We start from the raw sequence: 25000 nt of genomic DNA on the forward strand, positions 1-25000 counted from the left end.
CCTACTAACCATTGCCCACAACATTCTCTATAAACCTACCAGCACTCCAAGTCTAACTAGCCTCATCAGCCCCTATAAAAACCTGACATACTTACGTTCGTCACACAAACTTCTTGTATGTACCTCTAAACCTAATAACAGGGTTGGGGATTCTCTCTTCTCTAATACTGCAGGCAAATCCTGGAATCTTCTCCCCAATGACCTCACCTCACTCACCTCTTTCTCTCTTTAAAAGCAGACAGACTTTACCTCAAATCATACTGGCTATGCCCCCGTTCCAAACCAGACTAGTCATATACCTCTACAAACTCAACTTACCTTTCTAGTCCTTACTATCCTCTGTTAAATCTTCTATCCTCTGTTACATCTTCCATCTTACTATATTTTTACTTGTCTACCTTTTTTTATATTATTGATATCCTCTTTACATACCTTTTGTTAAGTAAATCCATTGAATCATCGCTACACTTCCAACTTCCTTTTCTCTGTTGCTGACCTAACATATACTAGGTCTCCATACACTCAATTCGTACTATTTTTGACTCAAACTCAGTGTACACACACGTAAATCCTATAGGTTGTACTGCACATTACCATTATCAATTACTTTTTTTTTTTATTTACTATAAATTGCTATTTTTTTATATTACATTATCTGTTGATTGTGGTATTGTTTGTACTTGTACTTTAAATTGTATCACGTCTTTGGAGCTTTTCTCCCCGGGCATCTACTGAAAATGGACATATATTCAGTTAGACTAGCCCGGTCAACAAATGTAAAATAAAAAATAAATAAAAATAAAAAACATCATAGGTGTATAAATGGGATCATAGCATCATTTACCCCTCTCTGATAGGAGTTCAAGCCAATACTGAAGAGAGTTAATACAGTAACCATTTACAACATGTAAAGGTTGTTCATGCAAAAAGGAGTTTTTAAAAAACTTCATAACTTGTACAGAGTTCTGTGTAATCAACTGAAAGGCGTATGTCGAAAACTTAAAGTAACACCCCTCTCATGCAGGCCCCTCTGTCCAAGCAAGCAACAAAACATATGTAATTAACATTTACAAAAGGGAACACATGGCACTGTCAATATGATGCAACAGGTACTACACACAAGTCATACTGGTGATTTCAAAACAAAAGGATCAAGCCCTACACAAACAATGTAAAAGCCTGGACATGTCACTGCAGGTGCGATCAATAAAACTGCTGACCCAAGAAGAAGTTGTAGCCAACCACTGGCATTAACCAAACAACATGAACCAAATAATGTCTCGTGTCAGAAAACAACACTTAAACAGAGGTGTAGCTAGCTACACTGACACTTGCTGCCATCCCCCAATCTGGGACTCCCAACTCTAAATTGAGAATCAAAAAAAAAAATTCCTTATAAACTGCAGCTACATTTGTTTATGGCATTCATTCACACACACACACACACACACACACACACACACACACACACACACACACACACACACACACCTAAAGCACTGCAGCAAACCCTCATACAGAACTGCACCAAGATCCTTCAAGTCCCATATATAAAAACAAAGATAAAAAAAGGGTTCTAAGTGATGTTTGCTATCAAAAGAAAAGAGATGCATGAAGGGCCAATCACAACTCTCCCTTCCAAGCCCTCATTCCTGAAACTCTGCAGTTCTCCTGCCATGTACCAAAAGAAAACATAAACACTGGTTTATCATTTAAACTGACTGATAAGAATGATCAAAGCCAAAAGCCAGACAAAACTGACTGACAGGAGGGGTTGCATACTGCAACAATTGTGTCTTCTCACACAACTACCCACATTGTCAGCACAATGTTTGTATTTTAGTTTGAGTTCTCTGACCACAAAAACATCAAGACAGAGTCCCAAGCAGAACAGACTTCCTTACTGAGAAAAATACCAGAACATTCCTTGGATAACCAGGACCTCAAAGCGATACCTTCAATGATAAAAGATCAACAATTCATCTTTTAATTTATTACAAAAGGTAAGCACAGTAAAGAAAGCAGAATCAGCAACATAAATGCAAGGAAGCACCATGAAAATAAGAGAATTAATTATCTAGCAACCATTCTAGAGGAATGACCTTTGACTTACATTTGCCAGATGGTCGCTGCATTTCTCATAACAAAATAACACTGCAGCTAGTAAACAACAATTAGTAGATGACTGCCTAGGCCCACTCCATGCACATTAAACACTAGTCATGAGAAAGTACAGTTGTGTACACTTACCATAAATGTAGATGATAGAGTGTATTCACTGTTGCAGTCATTACATTTGGGTAATCCTGCTGGCAGGTTGCCCTCAGTCAGCCGGAATTCCAAAGTCTTGGGTCCTGACGTCAGGGGTATAAAAGAAGCAGCTGACGCCATTTTCAGTTTTTCTTGCCCCAGATGTCAGGTGCCCCCTAAAAGGGTAGCCAAAAATATATATATATATATATATATATAAATAAATATAAATATATAAATACATACCCCAATATAAACTTTACCTTCATCTACAAGCAAATACACCACATAGGTTGTATAAATCAGAGAAGGAAAGAAAAGTCCCAGTAGAAAAAAGGGGGATGGCGTGTGGGTAACCTGGACTGTAACAGTGAATACACTTGAACATCTACATTATGGTACGTGTACACAACTGTACTATGTTCTTCGTGTTTCACTGTTGCAGTCATGACATTTAGGTAGAGTCCCAAAGCTATGGCTGGGAGGCTGGAGCTAAACAGCATTAGGAGCGGCGATGAGGCCCTGCAGAACTGCAGTGGCAAAGCCTGCCCTGGATTTAGAGTAGAGTGGCAGATGATAGTGCTTTGTAAAGGTGTGCACTGAACTCCTAGTAGCAGCCTCTAATATGTCTTTGGTTGGTACTCTCCTGAGAAAGGCTGCTGAAGTGGCTGCAGCTCTGGTGGAATGTGGCCTAATGCCCTTAGGCACTGGTTTGCAATGATGTAAATAGCAGAAATGTATGCAGTGGCCTATCCATTTTGAAATAGTCTGCTTTGAGATAGCCTTTCCTTGCGATCCTGCAGCACATGCCAATAGTAATTGTTCTAACTTCCTGAAAAATTGGGCTCTGTCCAAGTAGAATCTAAGTTGTCTGTGCATGTCCAAAGAATGCAGAATTTTTTCCCCTTGTTCTGTGGATTCGGATAAAAAGTTGGCAGATGAATAGTTTGGTTAAGGGCCACACTGGTCACCACCTTAGGCATAAATGTTGGGTTTGTCCTCAGAGACTCTGTCTGGATAAAACATGATAAAAGGTTCCACCGCCATGAGTGCCTGTAGCTCTGAAACCCGTCTTGCAGAAGTTATTGCTAGGAGCAGAGCTGTTTTCCAAGAAAAAAACTTTATATCAGCAGTAGCAGCTGGCTCAAAAGGAGGCAGAGTGAGTTTTTCCAAGACATAGTGGAGGTCCCATGCAGGCATTGGTGATCTCCTTGGAGGCCTTAAGTTTTTGGCTCCTCTGAGGTACTGCTTTAATAAAGGACGAGAAAAGATTGATGGCTCTGTATTGTAATGAGCTGAAATGGCAGAGGCATGAATTTTAATTGATGAAAAAGATAGGCCTTTGTCCAGCATCTCAGTTAAGTATTGCAAAATCTGAGGAATATTTGGTACAGCTGTATCTGTTCCTTGTGCCTGGTTCCAAGCACAGAATATCTTCCATTTTCCAGCATAAGATTTTCTAGTACTAGGCCTTCTGGCTTCCAAAATGACATCCATCACAGCTTTACTGAGAGGTGTGTTTTGTATGACTACATTTATCCACCATGCTGCCAGGTTTAAAGTACCGAGTTGGCAGTGCAAGATCCGATTGTTTTGCTGGGACAGTAGATGAGGTATGTGAGGTAAGGTCCAAGCTGGGCCTTGAGACAGGTTCCTTAGGATTGGATACCAGTACTGGCGGGGCCAGTCTGGGCCAATCAGTATCATCTTTGGCTTCTCCTGTCTGACCTTTAGGAGTACCTTGGGGAGGAAAGGCATAGCCTGATAGGGCGTCCACTTCTCAATGCTTGTCTGTGATAAGTCCTTGTGCAGAATCTTTTTAGTTGGTAGTTGTGAGGTGAGGCAAACAGATCTATGTCCGGGCATCCCCATTTCCTTGTTATCATGCTGAAGACTTTTAGATCCAGCTGCCACTCGTGGGGATCTGAGGTTTATGCTTAGTTCATCTACCACAGTGTTTTCCTTTCCTGGCAGGAAATGTGCCTGCAGATGTACTTGTCAAGTCAATGCTGTATCCCACAAAGTCATGGTTAGTCTGCAAAGGGGGTAAGAATGTGTGCCCCCCTGCTTGTTTATATACCACATGACCATGGTGTTGTCTGTCTATCAGTAGTTGTCCCGGATGAAGTTGGTTCCTGAAATGTCAGGGCATTTTGGACAGCTAGCATCTTCCTGCCATGTGGGCCCCCCAGGCATAATCTGAAGCATCCGTTGTTAGTGTCTGCCTGGCTAAGGGTAATGTGAATGGCTGTCCCATGTTCTAGTGACAAGCCTTCGTCCACCATCGAAACTCCTGTTGCAGGCAGGGAATGAGAGTAATCATTGTTTCCAGGCTGTGGCAATGTTGAGTCCAAACAAACACTTTTTAGGTACCAGTGACTCTCCAGTGGAAATGCTCTCTCATGGTATGCAAGGTTTCCCCAAAAGAATAGTCCTTATGAGGTATTTGCTTTCCACAAGAAATACAATTAACTTTTTCTGACATCAGTCTGGAGCAAGAAAAGTTTCCCCAATGGGGTCCTTAGCTTTATTGAAGACTTCAGGTCCGAAACTCGAACACGAAAATCTCAGGAGTTGGCCGACCGGCACTTGCGAACTGCTTCTGCTTCGGGCACCACGTGGCAAGAAAGACTGAAGAAAATGGTGTCGGCTGCTTCTTTTATACCCGATTACCTGATGTCAGGGAAGGGGTGACAGCCGACTCAGGACCCAAGACTTTGGAATTCAGGCCGACTGAGGGCAACCTGCCAGCAGGATTACCCAAATGTAATGACTGCAACAGTGAAACACGAAGAACATCTGTACCAATCTAGATGCATTACGAGATTAAAAAGTAGGGTTACAGACTAAGAATGTTTTATAAGCCTAACTGTTCTACCATTTCAGCTCTTTGTAGTCTTGCTGGTAGAGCTCTTCAGTATCAGATCCACCATCTAATGGAGCACAGGAGGTGACATCTTGTGCATATGTGCTCCAAGAAGTACCCACTTTGTCAAGGAGACTGATATTTTGCCCAATGATGCTGAAGAGTGACAAAGTAGGTCAGAGAACACCTGAGGTGATGGTACTCTCCGGATGGCAACCAGTCACTGCTTACATAACATCAAAAGATGCTCAAAACAGCAAAACACTTCAAATGACTGAAAAGATGAGAAAATTGGGATCAGATAGATCCTATATTACAGCCTGCCTAAAGCAGCCTCTAGAGGTATGACAGGATGGTCACCTCTCTCAATGTCTGGCATTACATATCCCCTACTACATTCCAGCCTAGATCTTGGGCAAGTGTTGAACTACACCCCTTGGGGAGTGGGGGGAATAAATCGTGGAGAACTGCAGAAACAGACCCTGACAAAGGCAAGAAAGGTGATCTCTCCTCATTTTGAACATGTGAATGCTGTCACTTACCTTTCTCCTCTTCTCTCTTGTTAGCAGACGAGGAGCTCCTCGCACCATATAAAGGGCCAAGGCAGACCATATATTTGAACTGCAAGCCTGACAAAAATGTGTTTGCATAAAGGCTCTACTTTAAGGAACGAATAGAAAAAAAGGAACATGAAAACAGAAAAAAATGGTAATGAAAAATAAACACTATTACACCTTTCTGTTGAGACGAAAGTTCTTAATGCAGCTGGAAAACAGCCAGACAGTTCAAGATGGAGCGCCACACAATTTGGAAACTGCAGAAACTTTAGAACAAGAGGCAAGTCCTACATTTAAAATAGTTGTTTGAAAGGTTTCCATTTATCTATCAGTAAAGATTTGAGTTTTGATTTCTTTAGCAAAATAGATTTCATGGAACCAACGGGTCTCACCAAAGTGTAGTCCCAGTGTACAATCGAAGCTCAATGTTTTTAAGAAAATTAGTAGGTCATCAGAAAGCAGTGACACAACCATTACCTGGACAGAAGTAGTTAACACATTAGTAAGCAAGCCAGACATAAGGGTAGACTGCAAAACAAGATGGAGACAACAGGATGGAAATAGAAAACTTGAAAGAAGGAAGGGTTCACCATTACAAAGTACAGTGGATATAAACAGTGTGCACACTCCTGTTAAAATGCCAGGTTGTGATATAAAAAAATGAGAACACAAATTATTTCAAAGCTTTTCCCACCTTTAATGTGACCTACAACCTGTACAATTAAGTTGAAAAACAAATCTATTGGGGGAAAAAATATAAAAAATAAAAAATGTACAATAAGCTGGTTACATAAGTGTGCACACCCTTAAACGAATACTTAGAGGCACCTTTTAATTTAATTACAGCATTCAGTATTCTTGGATAGGAGTCCATCAGCATGGCATATCTTGACTCAGCAATAATTTGCCCACTCTTCCTTGCAAAAGCACTCCAAATCTGTCAGATTGCGAGGGCATCTCTTGTGCACAGCCCTCTTCAGGTCACCCCACAGATTTGACTGGATTGAGGTCTGGGCTCTGGATGGGCCATTCCAAAACTTTAATTTTCTTCTGGTGAAGCCATTATTTTGTTGATTTGGACGTATGGTTGGGGACACTGTCGTGTTGAAAGGTGAAATTCCTCTTAACCTTCAGCTTTCTAGCAGATGGTTTTGGGCCAAAAGTGACTGGTATTTGGAACTGTTCATAATTCCTTCCACCTTGACTAAAGCCCCAGTTCCAGCTGAATAAAAGCAACTCCAAAGCATGATTCTGCCACCACCATGCTTCACCGTGGGGATGGTGTTCTTTTGGTGATGCAAAGTGTTGTTTTTGCACCAAATGTACCTTTTGGAATTGTGGCCAAAAGTTCAACCTTGGTCTCAGACCATAACATTTTCCCACATGCTTTTGGGAAACTATGTATTTTTGGCAAATTTTAGCCAGGCCTGGATGCTCTGTATGTAAGAAAAGGCTTCCGTCTTGCAACCCTACCCCATAGTCCAAACATACGGAGAATACGGGAGATTGTTGTCACATGTAGTACACAACCAGTACTTGCCAGAAATTCCTCCAGCTCCTTCAGCGTTACTGTAGGTCTCTTCGCAGCCTCTCTGACCAGTTTTTGTCTTGTCTTTTCAATTTTTGAAGGACGTTCAGTTCTTTGCAACGTCACTGTTGTCCCATATTTTCTCCACTTTTTGATGACAGACTTCCCTATGTTCCATGGTATATCCAATGCTGTGGAAATTTTTTTGTACACTTAACCTGACTGATACTTTTCAACAATGAGATCCCTTTGATGCTTTGTAAGGTCTCTGCAAACCATCATGGCTTTTGCTGCAGCAGGCAACTGAGTAAATGTCAGGAAAATCCTACTAGGACAGCTGAACTTTATTTGGGGTTAATCAGTCTCTCTCTGATGGCAGGTGTGTACCCAAGAAGACTGAATGCCATAATTAAAGCAAAAGGCGCTTCAACAAATATTAATTTAAGGGTGTGCACACTTACGCAACCAGCTTTTTGTAAGATTTTTTTATATTTTTTCTCCCAACAGATTTGTTTTTCAATTGAATTATACAGGTTATAGGTCACATTAAAAAGGTGGGAAAATTTTTGAAATGATTTATTGTGGTCTCTCTTTTTGTATCACAAAAACCTGGCATTTTAACAGAGACGTGTACACTTTTATATACACTGTACATGAAAACAAATCACCCGACCTGTAAAGTAGCACCCCTACTGCACTCCTCAAAACTGATGGAAAGTGACTGCACGGTGTTAATTTAAAGATACATACAGTACTAGAGAAAGATCAGCACTAGCTTTATGGTTCTGAATGCAAATCATCTGCCCCAAACCACCAGAAAAACTTTAAAAAGTTTCTTAACCACCATGATCACCACCAAAGCAATTGTTTTTCCAGTGATCTCAGTCACTCACTCATCCAAATGTCAGCCTACAAATAGACTGGTTTTGCTTCTCCTCCCCAGAGTACTTTGTTTGCTAGAACAGTCCCAATAAACAGTAGCAGTAGCAGCTAGAAAAAAAAATGGTCTGATCTGAGGCTTTCATCCCGGATTATGTTCATCCCGGATTATTTTTGTATCTGATCCTGATTTGGGAGCCAAGAGTTTTAAGAGCAAAGGGATACAAAATATTATACAATATACAAAACCTTGACAATACAAAGTTGCTAAAACTGATTAAAATGACAAATACTTGATGTCAATGAAAATTCTGTTGCATAAACTTAAACTGTCTTCGTGCACACACGTGTGTGAACAGATGACTAAAAACACAATGCTGCACGGGGCTACAAATCAATACAAATGGGTGCAGATGCACAAAATGTTGACTAGTTGGATTAGGATTGGCGGCCTAATGAATGGGCAGAGACTAGTTTACAAAACCACCATTAAGGGTACAGAAGGAATTAAAGGATGTGACAATACACAGCTGGACAATAATTAAACATTGGGTGGTGGGGATGGGCAGAAAAATGAAGCAGGTGATTAGCTTACTGAAGAAACAAGCCCAAACAAGTTAGCAATCCAGTCAGTTGTAAATTCCAATATAGCACAAGTCAAATCTACAGCCAACTGACATTCAAGCCTCTGAGTGAAGAGAAAATAAGTGAAAGAAGAAACGGAATACAAATGCTGCAGTCAGCAGCATTTGTTGTTAAAAGGCCACTGGTTACAGTACATCGCACAAGCTGCCAAATGCAGTAATCACTTCACAGAATGGTGACAAATTCAAACAGTGAACAAAGAACTAGAATAAACCCAGATAAAAGCAATTCCAACAAAAGACAAATGTTCAGCTCACAGAGGGGCAAAACCCTAAGCAAGTTAAAAAAAAAAATCAGTACATTGTTTGCCTGCACAACTGAGCAACGGCCAAATAAAAAACAGCAGCTGAAAGAAAGAAAAAAAACATCTTCTGGAGTAAAAACATAAAAGTCTGGTGCTCAGATCAGAACTAAAAGTATTTGCATGTGCCTATACGTACATACATAATGCACACATGCGCAACAGCTTTGCGGCAGTACACCAACATAGTGCTCCTATGCAAATTCAAAATTCACTGCAGCTTCTGTTTCTCATGTCAGACTTGAAAGGTGAGGGAAACAAGTGTGATGAATTTATAAGAACTGGAAATAGTTTCAGAGATAATGAAAAAAACATATTAGAACACCTCCCAAGGACTTGCATCGTGGGGGTGGGTGTTGCTCATCTTTGCGCAACACACTGAGTTAAAAAAACCTTCCTGAGAAAATCCGGGTGGGTCAGATGCAGCACTTTTGGGGGGTGGGGGGTAAAACTTAAAACTACCACGACAACAAAAGTACAGTTGTGTACACTTACCATAAATGCAGATGTTAGAGTGTATTCACTGTTGCAGTCATTACATTTGGGTTATCTGCTGGCAGGTTGCCCTCAGCCAGCCTGATTAACAAAGTCTTGGGTCCTGCGTCAATTGCTGTCCCTTCTTCCAGGACGTCAGGTCGTCAGGGGTATAAAACAAGCATCAGATGCCATTATTACATCAGTTTTTCTTACCCCAGATGTCAGGTGCTCCCCAAATGGGGAGCAAATAAAATTAAAAACACAAAAAATATACCTCCAATCCCAAAAGCAAATACACCAAAAGGGCTTTTAAGCAGTGAAAGAAGAGGTATAGCTAGAGAAAAATCGGGGGCTGGAGGGAGGGTAACCAGGACTGCAATAGTGAATACACTCTAACATCTACATTTATGGTAAGTGTACACAACTGTACTAGGTTTAGTGTTTCACTGTTGCAGTCAATACACTTGGGTAGATTCCCAAAGCTATGGTTGGGAGAAGGAATTTAGATAGCATTAGGGCCAGCTATAAGGCCCTGCAAGACTGCAGTGGCAAAGCCAGCTCTGGATTTAGAGAAAATTGCCAAATGATAATGCTTGGTGAAAGTATGTACAGAACTCCAGGTAGCAGCTTCTAGGATGTCCCTGGTAGGGACGCCTCTGAGAAAGGCTGTGGAGGGTAGATGTGGCTCTTGTGGAGTGAGGACTGATCCCCTGGAGGGATAAGTTTTCCATAGTGCTTATAGCAGAAAATAATGCAATGGCTTATCCATTTAGAAATGGTTTGCTTTGAAATAGCATTCCCCACTGCCCCTGCAGCAAATGCCACCAGCAGTTCAGATTTCCTTTGAGATTTAGCCCTGTCCAAGTAGAATCTAAATGGTCTGTGCACATCTAAGGAATGCAGTGTCCGTTCCCCTTTATTCTGTGGAATGGGAAAGAAGGTTGGCAAATGAATGGACCGATTAAGAGCCACACTGGATGCCACCTTGGGAGTGAAGGATGGATTGGTTCAGAGGGACACCCTGTCCGCATGAAAGATGATGAAAGGCTCCACTGTCATAAGGGCCTGTAATTCAGATACCCTTCTAACTGAAGTGATTGCTAAAAGGAAAGCGGTTTTCCATGAAAGAAATTTTTAAGTCTGCAGTAGCAGCTGGTTCGAAAGGAGGTAGAGTGAGTTTCTCCAAGACAAAAGTTAAGGTCCCAGGCTGGGGTTGGAGCTCTCCTGGGTGGTCTCAAATTTATGGCCCCTCTGAGGAACTACTTGAGCAGTGGATGAGAGAAGAGGGGAGGTGCTGTGTTATAATGAGCTGAAATGGCTGAGGCGTGAAAGACAGACCTTTGTGAAGCATCTCAGTTAAGTATTGTAAAATCTGAGGTAAATTGGGCACAGAATCTTTTCCATTTTTCAGCATAGGATTTTCTAGTACTAGGCCTCCTTGCCTCTAAAATGATATCCATCACAGGTTTGCTGAGGGATGGTAAAGGAGAGATTAATTAGCCAGGCCGCAAGTTTCAGTGTTAGAAGCTGAGGGTGCAGAATCTGGTTCTCCTGCTGAGACAGCACGGAAGGAGTCTGAGGCAGGTGCCATGGAGATAACCATGACACTGCACAGGAGGGGTACCAGTGTTGGCGCGACCAGTTTGGAGCAATCAAAATCATCCTTTGTTTGTCCCGTTTGATTTTTAGTACCACTTTGGAGAGCAGAGGCAGACAGGTTTTTCTAGCTGAAGGACAGAGCATCCACTTTCCAGGCTTGTTTGTGGGGAGTCCTTGTGCAAAATTTGTCCAATTGGTGGATTTGGGGAGATGCAAACAGGTCTGTATCTGGGCGCCCACATTTGTGCGTCAACATGTTGAAAATCCTTGGTTCCAGTTTCCACTCGTGTGGGTCCATGAGGTTTCTGCTAGTCCGTCTACCAGTGTATTTAAATTTTCCTGGCAGGAAATGAGCTTGTAGGTGCACTTGGTAGCTCAAGGAGAGTGACAGAGTGACAGAGTGACAGAGTGACAGAGTGACAGAGTGACAGAGTGACAGAGTGACAGAGTGACAGAGTGACAGAGTGACAGAGTGACAGAGTGACAGAGTGACAGAGTGACAGAGTGACAGAGTGACAGAGTGACAGAGTGACAGAGTGAAAGCACATGTGTGCATATACATACAGAGACGCATACAAAGGCAAAGGGCTCCAAGTAGCTTAGAATAATTGTACATGCTGAGAGGTCCTAATGCCTGTGGCTTACATCATGCTGGGCATTTTCTTGTTTGATCAATACTATAAAAATGACAGGCCTGAAAAGTAAATATGAATCTAACAAAATGTAAGATAAGAGCCCATTATCCCAGAGAACAAACATACAGGATGCACAACCAGAAACTAGAAATGCAGTAAATATATTGAAAAAAATTCATAGAAACAACTGCAAACTAAAGACGACTTTCTATCACGTGCAGTTTGCCCACTAACAACCTGATAATCACTCGGCCACTCATCTTGCAATTTACTTAACATAGCAGGAGAAAATTGGCTCAGGACTCATGTAAGGGGACAAGTTTTTCAGAAGACTGAAAAAATGAAGTAGGAAAATCAGAAGAAAAACGTTCAATCTTGTCAGAGGTTACAAAGCAAAAGAACTAAGGTAATCAAACAAATGGCACATCTGTCCCATGAGAAAAATCAGGGGCCAACAATGGTCATAATCTAACCTTAAACTACACAAATCCTTGTTCTTTAACAGGAAAGAAAAAAAAAACTGGGCTGATGCGCTTCAAACGTCAGCCTCCATAAAACTTAGCATGGGCTACACACAAGACAACTTTAATAAGAATTAAATACACTATTACTTAGCTTCAATTGCGACATGACTATCAGATGGACAAAACAGAGCAGGTGGAAAATACAGCCCACAACCATAGTCTTCAAAACATAATTAGCTTCTGTTTAACCACTTTGGCCCATCAGTAAGCACGTACAAAGCTTTACAGTCTGCTGTTGCATGCACTCGGCAGCAGCTGTTCAAACTTCTATACTACAACTAAACAGCAGCCACCAACACATGGTAGACAAATAAAAGTGTCACAGTAGCAAACCTGCATAACTAACCACATACCAGACAGTGGGCAAGAAATAACTGTTGCAAGTGCTCCAAATGGGCAGGTTTAGGAGAACCTTCTTAGAAAACTTTAAGCAAAATTCAGGTAATTCACAAATACACAAAACAACTTGATTTATTTTCATTTTATAGAAACACAAAGGAACAATTGTAGAAAATAAGGACAGCAGATTCCATTTTTCTGCCAAAGGTCTTCAACACAAACCACTGATAAGCACTTAGTGTATAACAGTAATACGTAATACATACTGAGCAGTTATTCCACTTACCTGATCTCCACTTGATGATGTCACTAAATTCATTGGTCTGGGACCCATCCAGGCTGTCCCCTTTAACTCCAACCTTAGCCATTCTCTCAAAGATTTCAGCTTTTATTTCCAGTGATTGATTCCTTCTCACAGCACAGACTTGAAACTAACTCCACAAGATCCTCTTCAATCGAAAAGTTATGACATGGACTTTAAATAGGCAACTTACAGCATCTAAGAAAGATGACAATACATTAAAGTTAAAACGTTATCACTGCCATTTTTAATCTCAAATTGCATCAATCTCTACTACTTTACAATGTCACACCTATAAATATCACAACCACATCTCTGAATAACAGTACACTACTCCTGAAATTGTAATACTGAAACTGAAGCATTTTTAGTTGTAAGGTTTACTGTTCCCTTTCTTCAATACCTTCTATTTTAATATTTTTTAATCATTACTTAAGACACAGGCACACACACATTAATAAAAAATATTCTAATTTATTTTATACCAAATACGATATTCACACTTCTGCAGATCAACTTCTTAAGGAGTATCATACATCTCCTTCCCAAATCCTCCTCTTATTTCGGCTTTTCCCAGTTAGGGGTCGCCACAGTGGATCATCTGTCCACTCCTGATTGGCAGTGGAATTTTACTGTGTCGAGTTGCCAGCCCGGTGCCCAACCTTCTACAGAAGGCACACACACGCACACACTCACACCTAGGGCCAATTTAGAGTGTCCAATCCACCTACTGCATGTCTGGGATGTGGGAGGAAACTGGAGCACCTAGAGGAAACCCACGCGACCACAGGGAGGACATGCAGACTCCGCACAGAAGGCACCCCGGCCGAGAATCAAACCAGAGAACCTCTTGCTGTGAGGTGACAATGCTAACCACTGCAACACTGTGGCCGCCCACATCTCCACCTTCCCAAATACAGTGTAAAAACAGTATGCAAACAGCACTGGATTACAAGTTTATAGACTTAAAGCTTAAACTAACAACATGTTTAATTGTCTGGCATGATTGTAGCTTGTCATTTCAGCTTAAACTGGGAATGGTCAGCATCAGGGCCTATTTCAGACATGGGGACCCAGGGGGTGCACTTCCAATCAACCCCTTGTTAATCCAGCCCTGGGTGCCAATGTAAACAAAAATTCTCTACCTACAATAATGCTGTCTCTGCTAGCAGAATTCAGTCTTTTATTAACCTTCTGGGCTTGGGTGCTCCACTTACGTTCAGCTCAGTAGATAAACTTTCTCAGGCTATTCTTGCGCTTGCTTCTGTCCATAATCCTCTGCATCTCTATGCTCACATTCCAGTTTCTGACCAAGACAAAGGCATCACACACACACACACACACACACACACACATACAAAATCAGAAAACCCTCCCAACAGAGGGAATGGACAGGGATACGGTTAAGGAAGACTGGATTCCTCAAGCACATCTAACATTATGCTATGTATGTAACTTCTGTACACAGGATCAAGAAAGTTACTAGGCTATTGGCCCTGAGAGGCCCTTATAAGTCGATACACCAGCAGACACGCACATCCTACAAAAAGGCCTCACATAAGTACTAGGCTAGCCACCCTTGCAGGCTACATTTAAGCCTAACCAGTCTCCCTTTTGGTGTCTGAATTTAACCTATTCCACTTAGTGTTAGATTGGCCTTGCCCATCACATGATCGATAAAACATATTACCCCTAGGGAGAATATCATACTGTAGAGATCAAAGGATACATGCATGGGATAAAAGCACTTAGAAGCCGCCTATGTTCATCAATAGTACAGGGGGCAGTCTTGGGGTAAATTTTCTATTACCCATTCACAGATCTAACTTCCATTTAAATATGGACAGGGATGAGCTTTACTTTATGTGGCTGGGAAGTCTGACCTAGAGTAGTGGCAATTCACTGCATGATATACCTTGTCCCTTCAAACCACTTAACTGACACGGCAGAAGAGGTTTAGAACCCTAGACAGTGTATTTATGACCATCTGCCATGCAGATGTGAAGTAGGTCCATCAGTATTGGGTCACAGGATGTCTTGTATGCCAGACACAGGCCACCTCTTAGTTAGTAGGATACAGTGACAGGGCTTTGAGTTAGTCCATGAAAGACATAAGTTTAAGCCTTGTATCCTTTACGTAAATGCATTTCGGTGCCCGTTCCAGTTGTTTCGTGTCTGGACAGATGCATGCTACAGTGGGCATTATACATGATGACTGGTCTAATGAGGGCTGAGCAAAGGAGAACAATGACATTTTATAACCAGACAGAATCCTTTTGTTTACAAGGCTTTTAGGGCAGTGGACACTTGATGGTCCAAAGTTAAGTCACTTTCCACACAAGTTCCAAATCCCAAAAGAGGGTCACCTCTTAGCAAGTGTACAGTCATGTGGTAGTTCCTTAGGGTACATAACTTACATAAAGGATATGATAATGCATTTTTGGCATCTAGTTTCAATCCATGATTTCTGTTTGGGACAAACCTTCCTGTGGGATGGCCAAAATCATTTGGGGATTCAGTCACCTGCAAATTTAAGGCAGCCAGAGCTATTTGGTATTGGCTTTTATTTCAGAGAAGTAGATGCTTAAGAAGAGGTCCCACCACTGGAGCCTGAAAGAGCAGTGAAGTGACAGACTTCAAAGAAATCTGGGCTATTATTGCATGGAAGGCTAAGCAAAAATCACCCCTCAAATATCTGTAGGACACTAATTGAATCGGACTTTTAGTCTTGTTATCTCAGAGCAGCTAAGGGTACAGAGTCCAGAAATCTTTTTGGTAAGGAAACATTAGGAGCTCTCAAGCTAGTTTAGGTAAATGCAAAGGGTGTGTTACATTCAATGATGGGCCTAATAAGGGAATGTATAAAAGAATATAACTTCTTTGGACCTTGAGAAGATGCAAGAAAAAAAGATAAAATGAGCATTTTTTTTTTAAACTACCACAGAGACAGGATGGTCAAAGAAGCATTTCTAATCAAAATACCCCCCCCCCCACAAGGCCCAGATGACTCTCAAACTTAAGTGGAATGTGGTCTACTTTACAAGTAGTAGTAGTAATGCTAGACTTACCAAAAGAAACTATGCTGCATCACTTGGTGTTGCGGGAAAGTCCATGATTAATACATGAAGCATTTGTTTGGTCCAGCCTTTGCTGGAGAACTGAAGTACCAGAATGGGATTTGATAACTGCCCCTTGTTTACAAAAATCAGCAAATCTGGTCATCCTAAGTCACACAATACCAGCTTTATGTCACAAAAATACATACCGAAGTGGAGGGGACCCAGAAGAGAGCCCTGTGGAGCATCACTTGTGAAATGTTTTCTGTCTAAATCAAATACTCCAGACCTGAACAGCATATGCTCTGTCAGACAAACAACTATCAATCAGTAAACTATGTATGGGTTAATGCTGACTTGGGAGACTGTCAAGAATCTCAGCATGGATGATACTGTCAAAGGCATAGGTCCTGACGGTGACCCTGCTCCTCCCAGACTAAGAAACAGCTGGAGAACAAGATCTGCATGCCTTTACTTCATGGATTAATACTAAAGCCAGCCATCCATGCAGGGAAAAAAACGACTCCCCACAGATGGGAACGTGACACCAATGCCAAGCGTTTGGTTAAGACTCAGGATGTGAAGGAAAGGACAAACTGGTGGATGGAAACGGGCAGTAACTGAGCCCTATTCTGAAGTGGATTAAATTCCTGGATTTGTGGGCAATTTTTAATGTGCATATAAGCATCCTTCAGGTCAAAAAAAGAGCACATGAAGTCTACATTTGATACACATAGAAGGTTGGATTCACTGCAGCATGATCAAGTGAAAAGAGTACTTCAGAAAAAAATAATAATCTGCCGAGACCTAGCATGGGCCTTAACATTTCTGGATCATTACTTCTGTCCTCTACAATCTTTTGGAACTTTTTTCAGCAGCTGTTGCTCCTCCTTCCTTTCACTTTCTTTTTGACAAGGTGCCATGCATGATAAGGGTTACAGGCATTCTCATTTGGATTTTCCTAGTGCAAAGCATCAGTTTCTGAAGCACTCCTCTCAGCAGTGCAAGATATCCAAATATGGGGGTGGGGATAAAGATGTGAAGAGAGAATTCCTGCTGACCACCTTCAAAGGAGTATAACTGGAGGAGTCATCGGAACTGGTAAGCAAGAAGCAAGTTGTTTCTCTGTTTCCTTGAGTCATGGAATCATCACACTAAGCAATGTAAAAGGTGACTCTGTTTAAAAGGGATTGTTCTTTCTCCTTCATGCCCTGAAATACTACTCAATTACAGACCTAAACTGTAAAGGTTCCTTAAATGGTGGGGGTCCATAAAAGCACTTTAATGTCCTTAACAAAAGCTGTAAGGCATATCCCACTGCCTTCACAGCTCCCTCTGTAGCATTAAATGCTACTCAGTCTACAATGTTGCCAACAATGGAAGATGTGGAAACCTAGCTCATAGGCTTCCCATTTGCAGAATCATTAGACAGGTTCTCAGCAGTATGCACTATTCAATCTGAAATACCCTGCTGAAAACCAAGTAGCTACATAAAAAATCAGTGCCCTCAGATGCAATGTAAAAAAGGTCTAGTTCCCAAACATGTCTTGTTTCCAACACAGAGATGTGGGAAACCAAGATAGAGGATGGAAATTGCTCCTCCGGTCACCAGGAATCTGGTTTAGTGGGTCTTAACCCAGAGAGGATAGTTTAACAGGGACCAATAGATCATGTTTGACACAGCCTCTGGATTACCCCAAGCTGACTTAATTGCATCACCAAAACCAATATCAAACAAATGCAGCAGACAAGATAATACTTGAGAAGATACTCTGGCAGCCTCACCCCTCTTCTTTTGATAAGAATATTCCTAGGAAGACCAATTACCTCTTTCAATTTCAAACTATAAAACTTGGTCTTCTGGGAGAGGAGGGGTTCCAAGATGGCAGCACATTGATCTAGTAGTTGACAAGAGGTCTCAGTGTGAAAAGTAGAATTTTGGGGAAAAGAGAAAAAAAAAAAAAACACAATCTAACAAACTGGATAAAATTAATTTACTGACTTGTAATCATGCTGCTTGGATGCCAACAAAGAGGGACTTTGAGGAAGTGACTGAAAAAAACAGCTAGAAAAAAGGGAAGTGAACAGAAAGAAGAGAAGGCTATAGCTGGAAAGAATCTTTCCATTACTCAGCAAAAAGTAATTAAAGTTTCAGCTATTGCTCAGGATATGGCATCCAGTAATTTAGAGAATAAATCAAATGCATTATGGTGTTTAAAATAAGTGAAACATTGGAAGGAATATATACAGTCAAATGACAAAATGCTAGAAAAATTTAAGCTTTAAACAGCAATTAAGATGAGCTGATAAAACTGCAAAATTCAGGAGGCTGAAATGAGAGAAAAAAACTGACGAGTATGAGAAAACCTGTTAAAAGACAAAGTTAATAAAAAAAATAAGATTTTCTGTTACAACCCAGAAAATGAAAGGACAAGGTCAGATTCTCAAAGCAAAAAATACAGCAAAAGATTTACCACCAAGTGCAATGCTACCACAAAGAAATAACTAGCTAAAAAGTCTTTTCGGAAGGCAATTCCAAGGCAAACACAGCATTGGTGAGATGAAAAGTACCAATAATATAAAATAGTCGAATGGACAAATAATTTGAACAGCAATATCTATAAATAAATTACAAAAGTGTTACTTATCAAAAGTATTTAGCTTTGCCTGGATTTCACTGGACTTCAGGTAAAACTCTTCAGGAACGCAGGCTAGGATGCCAAGCTTTGCGGAGCTCTTTGATGTGGACATCAGGAAAAGCAGCAACAATGAAATTAGTAAATAAATGGGAAACCGTAAAGCATCAAACCCATTAGACATGTGAATGAGGCTTTATAAGAAGTGGCTGAGGAGGACTGGAAATTTTGATGACCATGTTAAAACTGGCTGTTAAATGATTAGCACTTAAAGGATTAAAAAATGAACTGCAAATACTTTATATTCTTATTTATATAAAAATTCATGATCTATACTGTAAAGTAATCTGTATAGGGTGCAGTCAGGGGCATTTTATATGTGAAATGAGGTCAAGTCCTATAAGTGACTCTTGCTTTAATGTCTTTAGTATATTAAAAGCATTTTTTCTTAGTTGTAATTTATACAGGCTTTTATACCATAAAATTTAAGGCAGACTAGAAAGAAGCAAGTTAATGCTAATATAATGCACCATGGGCCAACTGGGAGGGGGATGTAAACAAGTGCATCTTAATTCTACATGCAACACGATCAATAATCCCCCATTTTACAGGTGGTGGACAGCTTGATTAATGTCCTTGGTTTATGCTACAGACTATTGTTTTAAGCAAACTATTAAAAAACAAGGCAAGACATACAAGGCATGGAAATGGTAGTTTTTTGCATTTGCAAAGTCATTATCCACTTCCCTATTAGCAAATGCTCTCAGACAGAAAAGAATAGAGGTACAAGCAGTTAACTATGCTAAGTCTCAGTATGCAAAAAGTGAAATTTACAAAGGTCCCCCCCCATTTCCAACAATTTCTACTTGGTCAGGAGCTGTCTGCAGGTGCCAACAATTAACCACTAGACATTTGAATACACACTGCCGACAGAAATGCACAGAGCTACTTGCTAGTGTACTTGTAAAGAATAAGAGAGGTCTGAAACTACGAGAAATGACTAAGATATACAAATTGTTGCCTCCCTAGCAGCCTTACTACTTTGTAAAATGGCACAATTTTGTTTAAAAGTAGTCAATGCACTTTTTCTTCGTGCTAAAAGTTAGTTTACTAAAAGTACGCAAACTTGTTTTCATCCCTAGGAGGAGAACAGAGAAGAATAGCACAGAAAGCAAAGCTGCTTAAGTGGGAATGCAGGCTGTAACGTGTTTTAGCTCAGAAAACCTTAATTTTAGATTAGGCAACAACTGAGAGTTCAGCTGTTTTGGGACAACCACCTCTAAATGGATGGATAAACTTCATTTTTTGAAAATATTCAAAGTTTTGTGCATTTATTATAAATAGAGAGAGACTCCAAAGGTTCTGAAAGTCTATTGTTTGTGCACACACGTGTGGTCATCACTGAAGCAAAAAATCTTAATGACAAATTTAAATGGAGACCAGATGCAGTAACTACATAAGAAAAATCGGTCTGCCAGTGTGTTCATGTACAATAAAAATTGTAAATACATGTTCAAAAGAACTGTTGTGTAATAGGTGGCAAAAGTTTTCCACCATAAATGACTACTCTATCCATATTACCTTGAAATGTTAAATGGCCTTAAAAGCATGAAAATAAGCAGAGAGTATGGAATTATATTAAGAAATGGATGGTGCAAACAGTAATGCTGCAAAAGACATATTTGGATAGAAATGAGCATGTGAATTTGACACGGAATTTCAGAGTGGACCATCAGTAGAATACAAGGGACAAAGGAAAAGGGTGTAATAAATCTGACGGTAGAGAGGCACCAACAGTAACAGAAGAAAAAAGAAAATAACTGCAGACTTTTGGTATTAAGGGGTTACTGGAAAGATTACACTGGCATGCATTTATATTCAAACTCCAAGAGAATTTTTGGAGAAATGATCAGCTTTCAATAGGTATTATTTACGGGTGAGGAATTAAACTTATTTGTAAAAGCAAGGATGCATATCATCAAGGGATGCAGAGGGGAAAAATATAACAAAAATAGGTACACTTCTGAAGAAATAAGCAAATGCTTAGCATGTAATTTATACAGGAAAAAGAATTTATATACATCATTCCCAAAGATACAGTAACGGGGCTAGACACTGAACAGAAAGTATATTTCACAGGAGTGTGTGCGGGTATTTAATTGAAAGCTTTGAGACATACCCAATAACTAGATCACATCATGCACCAATGAAAACTAAGTACGGAAATGCCATTATCACAGAGAGAAATTTAAGAAATGGGTAATACAAATGATTTTTAAACACCATTATTCACTTAATATGTAGGCAAACATACACTAAAAAAAAAACATTAACATTTTTTCCATTTAAATACAACACACATCAGTCTAGCATTACAAAATTTGTTGAATTCACACCTCCCCTTAACCCTCACGCCTCCTACTCAAGAACATTACCCATGTATTGCTCCCACAGTTTCCATTTACTTCTATGCAAGTTGCTCCTTCCCTTTTCTAAATATCTGTCTTCCAGTTCTTTTATCTTTTGGAATATACAAAACCTCAAATATAGTTGGTGTAGACTTTGATTTCCATTTTCTAGTAATCTGACAGCCAACATAAATTAAAAAGGCCTTGCTATGCCCAGGCAATTCAGATCCTGCATTCCAGCTCAAAAGAATAATTTTCTTGCTTATAGCCATGTGGTTAAATCAATATTTCTCTTACAGTACTCGACAGGGAATTTTTAAAAATCTGCCAACTCATTACGCTCCCAACCCATTTTTCCCAGTTACCTCTTCTCCATCATGTGCCAACTACCTGAGGAAAAATTATTTTGAAACTCGCTTGGAACATAAAAATACTTATACAATTGCATTCAAGCAAAGATCTTAAACCTTCTGGACTTGGTTATGTACTTGGAGCCATGCATATATGTATTCCCTTGGTTTTCTTGAAAAAAAAAAAAGTTTTTTTTCTCTCTTCCCAATCTTTACTACTCCACCTTGGACTGATTCTTATAGTTCCATCATCCCTTTTTACGCATGTGAAGTCAGGGTGTCTGGCCCTAGATGGTAGTCAGTGAAGTAACACCCCAAGCCCATGTGATTCTTATAGTCATCACACAGTATTTTAGATGCCCTAATTATCCTTTTAACTAAAAACTACCAGAGCAGACTTTTACGGGTAATGGAAATTTAAGAATTATGAAGGAGTATACATTTTTTTCCATTAAGAATATCTAGTGAGAGTGACAAAAAATAAAGCTTAAAACAGGTTAAAATACAGGAAAAGTAGTATTAGGAGTCATTTAAATGTGTGACATAGGATCAAGTATTTGAAAAATAAGGAAAAATCTCACATAACAAGATAAGGAGCAACAGCAGAGTGCTAAAGGAAGACCCATAGCACAAATACATTTAGAATAAAGGCTTGGGGAACAAAATATCGTAAAAATTCAAATTTGGATTCGGTGACAAACATTAACCAGAGATCCTATACAGAAATTGGAGATAATTTGGGGATTTTGTCAAAATCTGTATAAAGCACAGGAATCCCTGAAGCCAAAAAAAAAAAAAAAAAGCAAATGGAAATTTTTATGGAAGATTATGTCAAGGTTAGAGAAAGAAAAGGCTCAACAACTAATAGCTAATATAGGAAGGGATGAACAAAAATAGACAAACCAACAGACAAGTTATCTGGGAACAAATGGCAAACTTGTGGAAACTGTGATGGAAGAAAGTGCTACAATGTCTTACAAAACATTAAAAGGGTGGGCAGGGAAAGGGGGAATGCTAGTATCTTGCAGGAAAGCTCTGCTGACAATAGTACCCAAGGAGGGTAAAACACCATGCAGGTTCAACTTCATGGAGACCCTTTTCAATTCTAAAACATGATTACAGATAGTTTATATCTATACTAGTCAAGAGAATAGCAAACTATCAACATGGTTTGTACAGGTGGAGGCAAACTTTTGACATTAAAAGAACACTGATGATCCAGAAAGATGATAATATAACAATACCACTGTTGCTTTAGGATTTTGACACAGAGAAAACATTCAAATGTCAGGTGGGATTTTATGAATCTGGATATACATACATACATACATACATAGTATAGTACTAGGCTATCTGCCCTGGGGCATTTGTAAGCCTAGCCATAGTGATGTGGGTTTTGCCACCCCATGAAATGGTACAAAAAATGTACAGAATAAATTTAGAATACTGTGCCTCTGTCTATTAGTGACACAATGAAGGTCCCCTTATATAACAGAATTAGTTTACTGTGCTCCTGTCTAGCAGTGACACAGATGTGACCCCTGGGGTAAACTTACGATCTCCAATCCACTCATCAAGATTTCTCTTGGAGAGTCCGTGAGGGGCTCTGCCCAATACGAACTGGGATCTTGTTCCAAAGCATGGGAAGCCTCTGGGTTATGAATCTATCCCTCCAGCATGTCCTATTCATACTTGTGCCGAGGTTTAAGTCTTTAGCTCTCGTGGTCCTGATGTATTTGGATTTTTTGAGGTGGAGCATGTCCATTAGATCCTGATTGGACATGGCCTTGTACGTTAGGCAGAGATCACCTCTGAGCAGGTGGTATGCTACTGAATAGAGCTGAAGTTTCTTTAGTCTGGCAGAATAAGACATATGGAGACCCTTGATCCTCTTGGTGAGGTACTTTTGTGGTCTCTCCAGCTGTTGCAAATGCCGGGTGAGGTACATACCAAATGGGGCATTGTACTCAATCATGGGTCTGATGAGGGAGGAATATAGGGGTACAATGACATCCTTGGATCTGGATGTGAATCCCTTCATGATGAGGTGTGCAAGGCAGAATGTTTTTCTGACCACTTTGGCAACGTGGGTGTCAAATGAGAGGTCGCTGTCGACTTGGGTCCCTAGGTCTCAGATTACATTTTCTGTACTCAGTGGGTTGCTGTCTATGTGATAATTTGTGGGTACTTAGTTTTTCCCAAAGGGGATGACTATACATTTTTTGGCATTTAGTTTAAGGTTGTGACTCCGGCACCAGTTGTCTGTTTCTGTGAGGCCTTTTTGTAGGATGTGCGTGTCTGCTGGTGTATTGACTATGGCGCCTAGTTTGCAGTCATCTGCGAACTTTGTCAGCCACAGCCCTCCCATGTTTGCTTTAACATCTGAGAAATAAATGCCGAACAAGAGGGGTCCCAGGACAGATCCCTGTGGGACACCACTTGTGTCTGGCTTTGAGTCTGACATTGCTCCAGCGATTTTAACTTTATGGGTTCTGTCCTTTAGCCAGTTTGCAACCCATCTAGCGACATAAGGGTTTACTTTTAAGCTGTTGAGCTCATCTATGATGCCTGAGTGGGGTATTGTGTCGAAGGCCTTAGCCAAGTCCAGGTATGCTGTATGGACTGCTTTGCCCTCATCAATGGCTCTAGTGACTGTTTCGAAAAAGTCAACCAGGTTTAAAAGGCAGGATCTGCCCTTTACAAAGCCGAACTGGGTGGGGTCAAGTGTCTGTAGGTCCCCTATGTCTCAGTTTATAAGTTCCATAATGATTCTTTCCATAGCTTTGCAGACCAGGCTGGTTAAGCTTATGGGGCGGTAGTTTCCAGGGTCTGTAGAGGTACCCACCTTGTGGAGTGTGACCACTGTTGCTGTACGCCAGTGTTCAGGTACATATCCCGAAGTAAGGCTAAGGTTAAACAGCATTTTTATGTGTGGGTTTAGCTCCTCTTGGAGTTCGCGTAACACGCAACCCGGGATACCGTCAGGTCCCATTGATGCTGTGTTTTTTACTTTGTTTAGGGCGGTTCTCACTTGGACATCTGAGATGACAGGGAGAACACATTCAGCTGGATAAGTATTTCTTCTTTTGGGGGTGAAGGAGGGGAGAAATTTGCACTGAACCTGTCAGCTAGAATGTTGGCAATAACTGTGGGTTCAGTGTATTTTTTGTTGTTGTGAACTAACTTCTGAGCATATCTGAGGGTTTCCGCCCAGGTTTCTAACATAGCTGAAGATGGCTTTGTGGTTATCTTTAGTGTCCTTAGCGATTTTTCTCTCAAAGTTGGCCTTGGATGTTTTTATGAGAGAACATAGTTTTCTGCTAATGTTGATCAGAGATGTCTTCCCTTCATGGGATTTTGCTCTGACGTACAGTAGCTTCCTTCTTTTGTTATACAATTTGTTTACGGCTGAGGTCCACCAGACAGGACGCTTACCTTTGGTGGAGAGGGACTTGGATTTGTTTGGTGTTTGCATGATCCATGCATTCTTGGAGATATCCATAGAAAGCATTTGTGAAGGATTCGGCATTGTGGGATGTGGTATCCACAGGCACAGAGGGCTTAAAGGTTACCATCTCAGTCTTAAGAAGAGGGAAGTCTGCTTTTGAGAAGTTTTTCACTGTGGTCTTTTGTGCTGGGGGTGGAGGTG

The 25000-nt window shown here is 40.5% G+C and overlaps 1 protein-coding gene across 2 annotated transcripts in view; it reads right to left on the reverse strand.

Moving 5' to 3' along the window:
* UTRN (utrophin) overlaps positions 1–25000 on the reverse strand; it is a 4744936-nt gene that overhangs the window by 4687022 nt on the left and 32914 nt on the right. For both annotated transcript variants that reach the window (XM_044069601.1, XM_044069592.1), the window contains exon 2: positions 12887–13099. In XM_044069601.1, the coding sequence (XP_043925536.1) occupies positions 12887–12968 (82 nt within the window). In that variant the 5' untranslated portion in view covers positions 12969–13099. The remainder of the gene's footprint in view (positions 1–12886; positions 13100–25000) is intronic.

Source organism: Protopterus annectens, chromosome 1.part0 (genome assembly GCF_019279795.1).
Source record: "Protopterus annectens isolate FY-2018-M chromosome 1.part0, PAN1.0, whole genome shotgun sequence".
Classification (NCBI taxonomy): domain Eukaryota; kingdom Metazoa; phylum Chordata; order Ceratodontiformes; family Protopteridae; genus Protopterus; species Protopterus annectens.